At 42.7% G+C, this 13,032-nt stretch overlaps 1 protein-coding gene and 1 long non-coding RNA gene across 3 annotated transcripts in view; one reads left to right on the top strand and one right to left on the bottom strand.

The window, feature by feature from the left end:
* Positions 1-4,141: 4,141 nt before the first annotated feature.
* LOC104677412 lies at positions 4,142-8,239 on the bottom strand. The gene is made up of 2 exons (XR_750044.2): positions 8,091-8,239; positions 4,142-6,637 (listed from the first exon to the last, which is right to left on the bottom strand). It is a non-coding gene; the product is annotated as an uncharacterized LOC104677412 (long non-coding RNA).
* Positions 7,320-13,032, top strand: part of SLC26A4 (solute carrier family 26 member 4) — a 53,362-nt gene continuing 47,649 nt past the window's right edge. Inside the window, exons 1-3 of one of the 2 annotated variants that reach the window (XM_030932563.1) lie at positions 7,320-7,333; positions 8,076-8,294; positions 9,782-9,921. In XM_030932563.1, the coding sequence (XP_030788423.1) occupies positions 8,131-8,294; positions 9,782-9,921 (304 nt within the window). In that variant the 5' untranslated portion in view covers positions 7,320-7,333; positions 8,076-8,130. Of the gene's footprint in view, positions 7,334-7,602; positions 8,295-9,781; positions 9,922-13,032 lie in introns of those variants that run through there. The other variant, XM_010382433.2, reaches the window with a different exon arrangement.

Genomic DNA, 13,032 nt, shown 5'->3' with positions numbered 1-13,032 from the left:
TTCTGGTTGGGTGCGGTGGCTCATGCCTGTAATCGCAGCACCTTGGAAAGCCAGGGCAGAAGGATCGCTTGAGCTCCAGGGTTTGAGATCAGCCTGGGTAACACAGTGGGACCTTGTCTCTACAAAATTTTTTTCTAAAAAAATAGCCAGACATGGTGATACAAGCTTGAAGTCTCAGCTACTTAGGAGGCTGAAGCGGGAGGATCACTTGAACCTGGGAGATTGAGGCTGCAGTGAGCTATGATCACACCACCGCATACCATCCTGAGTGACGAAGGGATACCCTGTCTCAACAAACAAAAAAACCAAGACAGTAAATTCTAGGATTGTGTTGTTACTAATGTATAGTTCAATACAAGGGATATGAATACATTTTAAAAGCATTCTTTATAAAGCAAAATAGCTGTCAGCCACCCCCCAATCCACCTTAAAAAGCAAGGATGAACTGCCTTGGATGATACGCTGTTGTTTTCTACCAAAAGTTGTTAGTATGATTGCTTAGATTAGCTTCTGCTCCAGTAGTCAAGGGGTCCTTCACTACTGAGGAGGACTTAGTATAAGGTTCCACCATCACCAAAAAGGTAAAGTGATTAATTACACATGGAATAATGCAGGACACAGCCAGGCATGGTGGTGGCTCATTCTTCTAATCCCAGCACTTTTGGAAGCCAAGGAGGCCAGGCCTGACCAACCATGGACAGGTTCAAGACCAGCCTGACCAACATGGAGAAACCCCATCTCTTCTAAAAATACAAAAATTAGCCAGGCTTGGTGGCTCATGACTGTAATCCCAGCTACTGGGGAGGCTGAGGCAGGAGAATCGCCTGAACCCAGAGGCGGACATTGCAGTGAGCCAAGATTATACCACTGAGGCAGGAGAATCACTTGAACCCAGCAGGTAGACATTGCAGTGAGCCGAGATTGCACCACTGTACTCCAGCCTGCACAACTTTGTTTCAGAAAAAAAAAAAAAAAAAAAGGAGGGACAAGTTTCAAATGTTCAGATTTTTTTTTTCCCCTTTACAAGTGTCATTAAAAGATATAGGTACCAAAGAAATTTTGTTGACAGAAATATCTCCAAGAAGTTCAAAATATTTTAGAGGCGTTTTTTTCCTCACCACCTGAGTTCAAGAATTCTCAGCATTTTACAGAAGAGGCCCCTCCTCTCCTCCTATAAATGACCTCTAAATGTTGGATTGTCTGAGGTCTTGGTGCTGGTCTTTTATCTGCCTCTCTCCTCATCCTAAATGCCTGGTTTCAATTGCCACATACACACTGAGGATGTCCAGTTTTCTGTCCTCGGGTCTGACTTTTGTGGATTTCAGTTGTGCCGGCCTTCTTTTTGTTTCTTAAGTGCATCAAGTTCTTTCCTAACTCAGAGTTTTTGCATTTGCTGTTTCCTCTTCCAGGAAGGCTGTCTCTTTCTCATCCTTCAGTGTCTCTTCAAATGTCATTTCTTCTGAAAGAGAAAGGCCTTCCCTGACCACCCCCTCTAAAGTGGTCCTTCCCCTCCCCTTGCTGTGTGTTGCTCCATCAATAATTCCACAAGACATCTTTCTGTTTCTTTCTCCAAAAGCTTTTTATCACAATAGAATGTTGTCTAATTTATTTTTTTGCTGATAGTCACTGTCCCCCATCAGAATATAAGTACTTTGAAGGCAGGAACTTTGACAAACTTGTTCACTGCTGTATCCCCAACACTTAGCTAGTGTTTGATACAAGTCAAGGGCTCACTAAATACTCATGATGTAAGTAAATAAATGTATGAATCAATGAATGAATAATTAAACGAATGAATGGAATACTTAAACATCCAACTCGTGGTAACACAGCACATCAATGTTCACTTGAAACAACTCTCAAGCTTCCCTTTTGTCCCTCCATTAACAAACCACGGGTTTCATGAGATAAGATATGCAAGGATAACTTTAAAAGTGCAATACACTTAAATAATAAGAAATTGGGAAGGGTCCTCAAATTATTCTTTGCTTAAATTATTCTATGCCATTATTGGCTCGACATAGTGTCACAGGCCTGTAATCCCAGCTACCTCAAGGGCTGAGGTGAGACCCCCATCTCTAAAAAAGAAAAAGAAAGAAAACATCCAGGCTAAGTGTGGTTGGCTCATGCCTGTAATCTCATTTTATAATCAGCATTTTGGAAGGCTGAGGTGGTAGGATTATTTGAGCCCAGGAGTTTGAGACCAACCTGGGTAACAAACCGAGACCCAATCTCTTGAAAAAAAAAATTCATCATTACAACAAACATTAAAAGAAACCCAGCTGAGTGTAGTGGCTCACACATGTAATCCCAGCACCCTGGGAGGATGAAGTAGGCGGATTGCTTGAGCACAGGAGTTCGAGACCAGCCTGAGCAAGATGGCAAAAATCCTGTCTCTACAAAAAATACGAACATTAGCTGGGTGTGGTTGCACATGCCTGTAGTCTCAACTACTTGGGAGGCTGAGGTGGAGAATGGCTTGAGCTTTGGAGGTGAAGGTTGCAGTGAGCTGAGATAGTGTCTCTGCACTTCAGCCTGGGTGACAGAGCCAGACCCTGTTTAAAACAAACAAACACAGAAAACCCCTCAAAACCCGTAACTACGCCATTATTTCATTCTAGCAATTTACTAAACCACATATAAAGTTTGCATTCATATTAAAGAAGAGGCAGAGGGACTCTACTGCCTGAGAAATTTATTGAGTTATAGTTTTATTGACACTGTAAGTTGTTTAAAATTGAATGGATTGCCACATAATATTTATAAATAATTCACTTTTTGATGTTTTAAGGGTTGGATTCTCTTTTTTTTTTTTTTTTTTTTTTTGAGACAGAGTCTCGCTCTGTCGCCCGGGCTGGAGTGCAGTGGCTGGATCTCAGCTCACTGCAAGCTCCGCCTCCTGGGTTCACACCATTCTCCTGCCTCAGCCTCCTGAGTAGCTGGGACTACAGGCGCCCGCCACCGCGCCCAGCTAATTTTTTGTATTTTTAGTAGAGACAGGGTTTCACTGTGGTCTCGATCTCCTGACCTTGTGATCCGCCCGCCTCGGCCTCCCAAAGTGCTAGGATTACAGGCGTGAGCCACCGCGCCCAGCCGGATTCTCTTCTTTTAAAACTAGTTTTATTTCTACCCAATGATTTCTCAAAATTCCATTGTTAAACAATCAATTGATCAATAATTTAACAAGTCTGGTACCTATTATATTGTCATAATTTGTCAAGGTACTGTGTAGGGAAATAAAGAGACTAGCATTATAATCTTACTTAATAAAAATGTATACCTATGTCTGCATAGAAAGAATAAATAAAAAAGAAACAAAACACTTAATGATTATCTGGATAATGAGATAAAACGTGATTACTATTTATACATTAATGTAGTTTCCAAATTATTTACTATAGGCACATCTAATTTTTGTAATACCATAAAAGATATGTATTATTTATATCCTTAGGGAGCATATCTTATAACTGGAGAAGAAAATAAAGTAGCATACAGTAAACAAATAGAAAACAATTGAGTGCAAAATAAAAATAACAAAAAAACAAGAAAACAATTGAGTGCAGAACTGTATGATTACTGAGAATAAGCCCAATAAGTTGTTCAGAGAAGAAAAGATCAGAAATCTTGAATGAAAGTTCAGTTCAGTTCTCTTTTTGTATAAGTATGGCAGAAATTTAGCATCTGCTATCTTGAGAAAATTAACATGCATAATGAAATAAAAGTTCAGGATTAGGCCTGGCTTAAGTGATCCTCCCATCTCAGCTTCCCAAAGTGTTGGTATTACCCTGTGAGCCACAGCGCCCAAGCAACATGTTTGCATTCTTTTGCAATTCTTCTGATTAGAGAACATTTTAAATTGTTAAAAAAGAAAGAAAGAAAAAATTTATACCACAATAGTTGCTCTCAGACAAAAGTAATGCAGCAAGATTGACTGCTCTTAAGTTAAATAAACGAAGGACTCAATTAAATCATTCTTGTAGCACATGTAGTCACTCAAAAGCATAGAGACTCTGCCAGGTGTGGTGCTGTGTGCCTGTAGTCCCAGCTATTCTGGAGGTTGGGAGTTCAAGTCCAGCCTGGGCAAAATAGCAAGATCTTATCTCTAAAAAAGAAAAAAAAGGCATAGCTATACTATACATTTATGTAAATATCTTTATTTTATTAATTATAGAATGCTATTAATTATAAAATTCATATTTTATGAATCACAAAATATGCTATTAAACTATAATAAATAGCAGATCATTAATTATAACATGAACCCTGATAAAATGTGAAAAATCTGTATATTATAATCAGTGAAATAAGATACACTTTTTGTGACTGTTTGGTGAATGTCTACTGCACCCCTAAATATGAGGCCGTGGTACAAGCTTTTGTTCATCATTGTACCCACAGCCAGCACAAATAATTTCCTAATGAATCCAATGAATGAATGAACAGATGAATGCATAATCAAACAAGGGAGTTTGTCTTACACTGCAAATGCCTAAATGATAAATAAGAAAATGCCTTTTAAAAAAGTATTTGCTGCTAAATAAATACTGTAAAGTAACAATAATATTGTCTGACATTTATTTTAAGTGATGCACATTAAGTCCTGAATGTGATTACAATCTGATAAATACGAACCACCCACCTCTGTGCGAAACAGGTGAAGGTTGCCTTGTAAAGCCCAAGTGAGTAATCTAAGGTGTTTAATATCACAATTAAATAGGGTGGGGAGAGCAAGCTGTTATTTCCTCCTACTCTTCTGTTTTCAAAACAGCCAAATTCAAACAGTCTGCCTTCTACCTATGACAACAGCAGTTCTATACCCTTATAGAATCCTGTAACACAGATACCATTCTGTTCTACCCCAGGTATTTCTGCTATAGAAAAGCATTTAACAGAAAGAAGCAATTATCTTCATCCAGACACATGCAGGACTTATTACAGTGTGATTATTGAACCAAACTCTTATACAGAGAGATGCATTTCAAATAAGAATTCTATTAGCCAAGGGAAGTTACTCTTTTGCCTCCTGTTGTTATTCAAGTCTTTTCTCCTCTGTCCTTCCGCCAGCCTTACCCCACTCCTTAATCCTCTGAACCAATAAACCATTGCCAAGTTCTGGTGCAAAGTGGTTTACAGGCCTGACTGGACCAGACTAAAAGTGTTCAAAATAGCAAGCAACAAGGAGCAGAAATCCATATTAGAATGGGATATGGACTATATTTATATTTGTACAGAATGCCTTCTAATTAATTCAATAAAGAGTTGTGAGTTGTGTAGGTGAGTTGCCATGGAGCTACGAATATGAGTTGATAATTCTGAAATCCTAATTAGCCATCTCCAAGGTTAAGAAAAATCCTTATGTGCTCACTTGCAAAGATAATCCATAGCATGCTCTTAATTGAGAAAAACAAAGCCATAGATCAAATATGTAAAGTAATTTTTAGTTTTTTACAAAGGTATGTTTGGGCTGTAGATAAATCTCGTCAAAAAACATGAGAGAGGATAATAATGGTTGAAAGGAGACACAGTGCTTGCCCTCAAGAAGTTTTTGTCTAGTGAGGGAGATAGGACTTGTATGTAAATAAAATTGTGTTACTAAGGTAGATAGTGAGAGGTAACTTAAGAGAGGATCAGATAAGGTATGAAGAGAATCCAGAAAAGGGACTGGATTAATTCTGAACTACAGCATCAAAGAATGTTCATGCAAGAGACAGTGTTTTCACCAGATCTTGAAGGTATGGGTGAGGGTATACAGAGTGAGTATATTCAGAATCTACTTTAAAACAAACACTTTCCTCTATTTTAGTGGAGTTGAGCTATACATCCAACAATAATGAACAAATACACACATATATACATAGATGGTGATAGATACATATTTTAGTACATGTAGCAATTTATTAATAAATGTACAGTTAAAGTCACATGCAAAACCTTAGAGTGATAGCAAACTTCATTTTAAGATGTTTAGCAGCATCCCTGGCCTCTACTCACTAAATCCCAGTAGCATCCCCTAGGTGTGACAACCAAAAAATGTCTCCAGGCATTGACCTCTGGGGGCAAAAAAGCCCTTTGTTAAGAACCACTGGTATACATAAATGAAACATACACAAGAGATTCCTCCCTTCTTCTCTGTATGTGAATAAAAATTGCAAAGTTCATGACCTGGATTTTCTTTTTAGTTTCTTCTTCAGTGGTTCTTAACTTCATTGGGTCAAGTAACCCTTTGAAGATCTGTTGAAAGCTGTTGACTCATTCACTTCTCAGGAAAACACACATGCTGACTACCATTTCAGAGAATTTGCATCAGGGTTCTCTGGAGACGAGTTCTGAGTTCTGTTTCCAGGAGCTGGTAGAATTGTCATGGTCTGTATATTCAAGGTAGGTGGGTAACCGAAGGTTGATGTACAGAGGTCTGTATTTCGAAGCCTCTTCTGTATTTATTTCAGAACACTGATAATCAGGCGAGAATGTTCTGGTTTATCGAACCCTTCCTTCTGCCCTTCATCTTAACCATGCATTAGTTTTAGCAAAGTTTATCCCAACAGAAGACAAAACACTGGTGAGGTAAGATAGCTCCGGCTCTTCCCCCCTCTCTTCTAGTCTTGATTTCCATGTAGTCCAGTTTATTCCTTCCCTGATTGTACAGCAGAATGAGAAAAAAAAGAAAAAAACAGAGTCTAGAGGGTAAGAAAGGTCCACCTGGACGCTTGATTTGGATTGTGAAATAAAACACACACACATGCACGCGTAGAATAGGTAGCTAAAAGCTGAGTAGATCGTGAACTCCCTATATCCTCCACCCACTAAATACTCCTAAAAGACTTTCTAGAAATCCAAGGGCTTATAAATATAGAAACCTGGCCTCTGCTCCTCTTCCCCATGTGGTATGAGAGCACCTGTGGCAGGCTGTGGAGTTCGCTGAATAACACAACCTAGGAGTCAAGGTCAGCACTCCCAGAGACCGAGGACCTCTTCCTCTAGGCGGGCTCTGCTCTCCTGTAAGGAGTCCCACAAGGCCTGGCCCGCCCCTGACCTCGCAGCCCGCAAGATTAGTAAATGGGGAAGAGTGAGGATCCGGGTGGCCCCTGCGTGGCAGCCAGTAAGAGTCTCAACCTTCCCGGTTCGGGAAAGGGAAACAATGCAGAAGGGGTAGGATTTCTTTCCTGATGGGATCGGTTGGGAAAGACCGCAGCCTGTGTGTGTCTTTCCCTTCGACCAAGGTGTCTCTGTTGCTCCGTAAATAAAACGTCCCACTGCCTTCTGAGAACGCTATAAAGGCAGCGGAAGGGGCGTCCCCGGGGCATTCCGGGCGGGGCGCGAGCAGAGACAGGTGAGTTCTCCCTGAAGATGCCCTCACCGCCCGGCCCGGGCTCCCCTCCCAGGGAGGCCTCGAGGGTTGCGGATGGGACTCGTGAGGGGGCACGGAGCAGGCGGACAGGGGGCAGTACAGCCTTTTTTCTGAGACTCCGAGAGCGAACAGGCGGCTCGGAAAACAGGACGGGGGGAGAGAGTTGCTCAATAAACTGAAAGTTCTGCCGCCGGGAGGGCTACGACAGCTGCTGGAATGTGCCTGCAGCGCCCGCCTCCTGGGGACCCGCGAAGCGCGCCCTGAGGGTTCCACGCCTGGCCCGGGGGCCTGCACCTCTCCTCCAGTGCGCGCCTGCAGCTGCGTCCGGGGTCAGGCGCGGGGAGAGAGGAACTCTCAGGGTCCCTTCCAGCCTTGCACGCGCCCTTGGTCCCTGCCCCAGCCCCTTGGTTTAAGGGAGATTTCAGGACGCGGACAGCGCCCTAGCTGCCGGCCGGAGGGGACTGGATGGAGCTTGGGGAGCCCCAAAGCAGGGCTCACTCTCTTCAAGTTTGGGGAACCCCGCTCAGCGGGTGCAGGCCACGGGATCCAAAGGTTCTCAGGTGCCCACTTGCAGGCTGGTCGTGCGCGCCGTGGGGCGCTTGTCGCGAGCGCCGAGGGCTGCAGGACGCGGACCAGACTCGCTGTGTTCGACTGAAGCTGGCGGGGGGCTGGGTGACAGCTAACAGGTGATCCTCTTCTTTCTGTTCCTCGCTCTTCACCTCAGATCGTCCTCCCGCACCGTATCTCCTTCCTCCTCGCTGTCCTCTGGCTAGCAGGTCATGGCAGCGCCGGGCGGCAGGTCCGAGCCGCCGCAGCTCCCCGAATACAGCTGCAGTTATGTGGTATCGCGGCCGGTCTACAGCGAGCTCGCTTTCCAGCAACAGCACGAGCGGTGCCTGCAGGAGCGCAAGACGCTGCGGGAGAGCCTGGCCAAGTGCTGCAGGTAGCTGCCGCGCGGGCCCGCTTGGGGAGAAGCGGAGCCGGGCGTCCACGATTTGGCGTGGGGGGAGGGCGTCCCCTGCGGGCGAGCGTGGGGTGCGGGCGGCGGAGCTCCTGCGCGCCAGCTGCTTCTCCTAGAGGCCCAACTTTGGGTCTCCGGTCCTCCACGCAGCCCTTCTGGTCGGAGGGTGACTCCCTCAGTCTCGGGCCCGAATTGAACTTATCTGGGAAACTCGCCTTTGGGGAGAGTGGGTACTGGGAGCCCCATCTCTCTTTTTCCTCTCTGAAGGAAACTTGGAGTGCCCCTTGGAGTACAGTGGATCCCTGTTGCCTTCATGGGAGCTCGTTTAAATGAAATGAATAGGGAAACCCAGCTCTTGACCAGGAGGAGTCCTTGAAACCCTCAAGCTACGTAGGCGAGCTACCATTCAGTTAGAGACCAGAATGCAAGCTAGAACCTAGGGGAGCGCAGGGTGTGCCAAGTACTTCACCAGCAGGCGGTGGGACCCCTACGGAGAGCCACCCTCAGTCTCTAAACCCAAACGTGCTGTAACTAGATGTCACGAACATCAAGAAATTAGAGTTTCTAAAACCTTTCATTATAGAACATTTCAAATATATGCATAAGTAGACGTAACAGTATAATGAACTCCCCACCCCCACCGTTTCTACCCATCACTCAGCCTCAACAGTGATCAACTCCAAGTTAATCTTGTTTCTTATATCGACACCTACTTTCTCCCTTCACTATTATTTTTAAGCAAATCCCATATAGCATACTGTCTTTATGTATTTTACTGCGTATCTTTAAAGACTCTTACAAAATATAACCACATTTCATGATCACACCTTAATATCTAAAAATAACTCCTTAATATCAAAAAATGAGTCATTGTTAAAATGTCCAATAGTCCCATAAATACTATAATTTAAAAAAACAATTTATTCAAATCAGGAGTTATATAATACCACCTATTTTTGATATTTTTCTTTTATCATTGAATTTAAAAACTACTAAGTAGCAAGGTTTAAGTTATACATTCCTCATGCTAAGATTTTTGTAAAAACTAGCTCCAGACTTGTATTGCCAAAATACACTCAGTATGTTTATTTTCTTTAAATAAAATAATAATAAGGCGCCTGGATTAGGAGTCTGAAAATTAATCTCCGTTTAGAGACTCCACATCCATCAGTCTCGAGCTGGACCAGAAAATAGGTTTTTGTGTAGGAATATTTTCTCAGAGGATTAAAAAGGTGAGCAAGGGGTGGGACACTTAATCCTGTGTTTTCTAGAAGAATACATTTAAAAGGATAGATACAGTTCTTGGCAAAAGCATGGTAAGCACTTCAGGGTTATTATTTTCCATGAAATTCTTACTCTTTTTCTAAATAGCTACAAACATCAGCAGAATTGAGCTCACAGCTTTGTGATTTGCAAATTGATTGTGACTGAGATTGGATTGAAAACCCAGTTTTCTTGCTTTTTGACAGTTGTTCAAGAAAGAGAGCCTTTGGTGTGCTAAAGACTCTCCTGCCCATCTTGGAGTGGCTGCCCAAATACCGAGTCAAGGAATGGCTGCTTAGTGACGTCGTTTCAGGAGTTAGTACTGGGCTAGTGGCCACGCTGCAAGGTAAGATGTTGGTGGATTGAGAGTTCTGGTCTCCAGAAGGAGTTTAACACTTCTCCCCAGCTACCATAGGTCTGTGACAGATGTTTGCTTACCCTTCAAGGCCTTTATCTTTCCTGTAGAGCCCCTTAGTGGAGAGAGTCACCTCTTTTCTCCTCTTCCTTAGAGTTCTCTTCCTGGGAAAATGCAGCCACACTAGGTACAGAGCTCCAATTTAGAGGCATATACTAGGCAGTGGCTTCTCAATTTTTATTGACCACAATTCGCAGTAAGAAATGTGTAAAGAGTTTCAAGTCAAGGTTAAAAAAAAAAAAAAGAAGTATGTGTTACATCATGATATGTACATGTATATCTAAAGTTCCTGTAAAATACTTATTACAATATGCTAATTTTTCACTTTGTTCTATTATGCTTAGGCTTTTAAAATGATGATTGCAGCACAATTAAATTATTTTATATCCACACATGGATTTTTTCATTTGTTTGTTTTGTTTTGTTTTGCTTTTTAGAGACAGAGTCTTGCTCTGTCACCCAGGCTGGTGTGCAATGGTGCAATCTTGGCTCATTTGCAACCTTGGCCTCTCAGGTTCAAGTGATTCTCATGCCTCAGCCTTCTGAGTAGCTGGGACCACAGACATATGCCACCATGTCCAGCTAATTTTTGTGTTTTTAGTAGAGACGGGGTTTCACCATGTTGGCCAGGGTGGTCTGGAACTCCTAACCTCAAGTGATCCACCCGCCTTGGTATCCCAAAGTACTGAGATTACAGGTGTGAGCTACCATGTCCAGCCTCCCAAACATGGATCTTGAGGTGCAGTTTGAAACTGGCTTAAGGAAAAATAAAGGAAGCTTCCTAGCCTGGACTCCACATGAATGTTTTGTCTGCCCCTCATCCTTTTTTTTAAAAAAAATCATCCTCTTATTTTAGTCTGTGGGAAAATGTGCCAACATAGGTGGTTATTTATTGTTTTATAAACTGAGTTCATACCATAATATTCCCATAAGCATCTTAGAAATCTGTTGTATAGTCAGTGCCTAGCAGTATGGCATTCTCATCTGTCCCCCATCCCCACCATTTCGTTTCTGTCCCACACCCAACACCCTGACCAATTTCCCAAAGACCCTGAATCATGAAAACAGAAATGTTGTTATTTATTATAATTTGTGAAACACCTAATATATTCCAGGCATTAGATATGCTGACATGAATAAGATGCATCCTCTGCTTCCAAGGAACTCATAGTCCAATGGAGAAAGAGATAATTCAATGTGATAAGGGCTCTGGCAGGGGAGTGCAAATTACTTGCTAAGGGAGTGCAAATGAGGGTCACTCAAAGCGGTCTTAGGGGATCTTGAATGGCTTCCTGGAAGCTGAATGTCAAAACTGAGTTTCCCTGATGGCTAAGTCTGAGTTTGCCAAGTGATGGGAAGTAGGGTGGGGTGGGGATGGCTTGAAAATAGAAGTATTTTCAGAAGCTAGTAATGAATGTTGTGCAATATCGTGAGCTAAAATTTGGCTATGGAGCTTTCAAGATTGCTCAGATCAGGCCAGGTAGATGCCCTCAGAGAAGGAGGATGGCCTATGAACCCAGGGTGGAGCCTCAGCCCGATCAAGCATGTTCTTAATCACAAAAGTGGATGGGAGAGAGACTAGGATGGGCTGTGCGGTTCATAAGTTAGACAACGCCAAGTATTCTACACTGTGCTCTAAGGGCTGTGACATGGCGACACCCTGTGACTCCTGGGGGACAGGAATCATGCCTAATTCATGTTTGTTCAGCAGGTGCCTAGCACAGAGACAGGCACATAAGAGATGGTATATTTAGTGAAAAAGATTGAATTGCATTCCTGACAATGAATCCTCTTTACATATGAAAAATGATGCTTCATGCTCCATGTCTCCCCAGTTTTCATAGGCAAGTATCTTATAAGAATTCATTTTGTTTATAAGCATGAGACACTATGCTAAGTAAGAATGTTGCCAGTTATCTCATTTAATCCTCATAACAATCCTTCTAGGTAGGTCTATTATTATTTCATTTTCAGTAGGTGAGAAATCTATTAAATCTTGCCCAGGGTCATGAAGCTGATAAGTGGTACAGCTGGGATTTTAATCCGGTGTCTATTGTGTAGTTCCTTACTTTATGGGTAACATGTTTTTCTAGAAACATTATCTCTATAAAGTTATCTGCATAAGGTGAATTTCTGGGAGGTTAATCTGGCTTACTTATACATTCATTTATCATTCATTTACTTAATAAATATTTATAAATGAATTCTGTAGGCCAGGTATCCAGTCATGTGGATTCAGTGGTTCATTAACAGGCACAGGTGCTGACCTCATGGAGCTTTGTAAAATTATTTTGAGGGGTAGGGATGGGAATTAAATAAGTAGATAAATACAAAAATAATTATAGATTGCAATATCTATTGTGGTGGATTAAATATACTGTAATAGGGATTAATTTGAAAGGTGGATCTTTATTTTTATATTTTTTTGAGACAGGGTCTTGCCCTGTTGCCCAGGCTGGAGTGCAGTGGTGAGATCACAGCAGCCTTGGCCTCCTAGGCCCAAGTGATCCTCCCATCTCAGCCTCCCCAGTAGCTGGAACTACAGGCATGTGCCACCATGCTTAGCTAATTTTTGTATTTTTTGTAGAGACAGGGTTTCACCATGTTGCCCAGGCTGGTCTGGAACTCCTAGGCTCAAGTGATCTGCCTGCCTCAGCCTCCCAAAGTGCTGGGATTACAGGTGTGAGCCCCCGCACCTAGCCAGGAAGGGAGGTCTATTTTAGATACAATGGTCCAGGGAGACCTTACTGAGAAGGTGAAATTTAGTCAAAGACAAGAGAATGAGAAGGAGACAGCCATGTGATAAGCAGAAAAAAAGAGTGTACCAGGTAAAGGTGCAAAGGCCCTGAGGCCAGAAAACTTAGTATTTTCCAGGGAGGAAGAGGAAGAATTGTAGTGTGGGTGAGTGCTTCTTTAAATATTGTGCCCTAGGCACCTCATTTGCCTCATTTATTCCTGGTCCTGTGGGGATATTGCTGTGAATTAAAGGGAGAATAGGTGTGTCAGCTTTAACCGGATGAGGCAGGCTATGAAGAGAGCTGC

This window comes from Rhinopithecus roxellana, chromosome 6 (assembly GCF_007565055.1).
Source record: "Rhinopithecus roxellana isolate Shanxi Qingling chromosome 6, ASM756505v1, whole genome shotgun sequence".
NCBI classification, from domain to species: domain Eukaryota; kingdom Metazoa; phylum Chordata; class Mammalia; order Primates; family Cercopithecidae; genus Rhinopithecus; species Rhinopithecus roxellana.
Note: the sequence above shows the minus strand (reverse complement) of the source record. Positions and strands in the feature narration are given on the sequence as shown.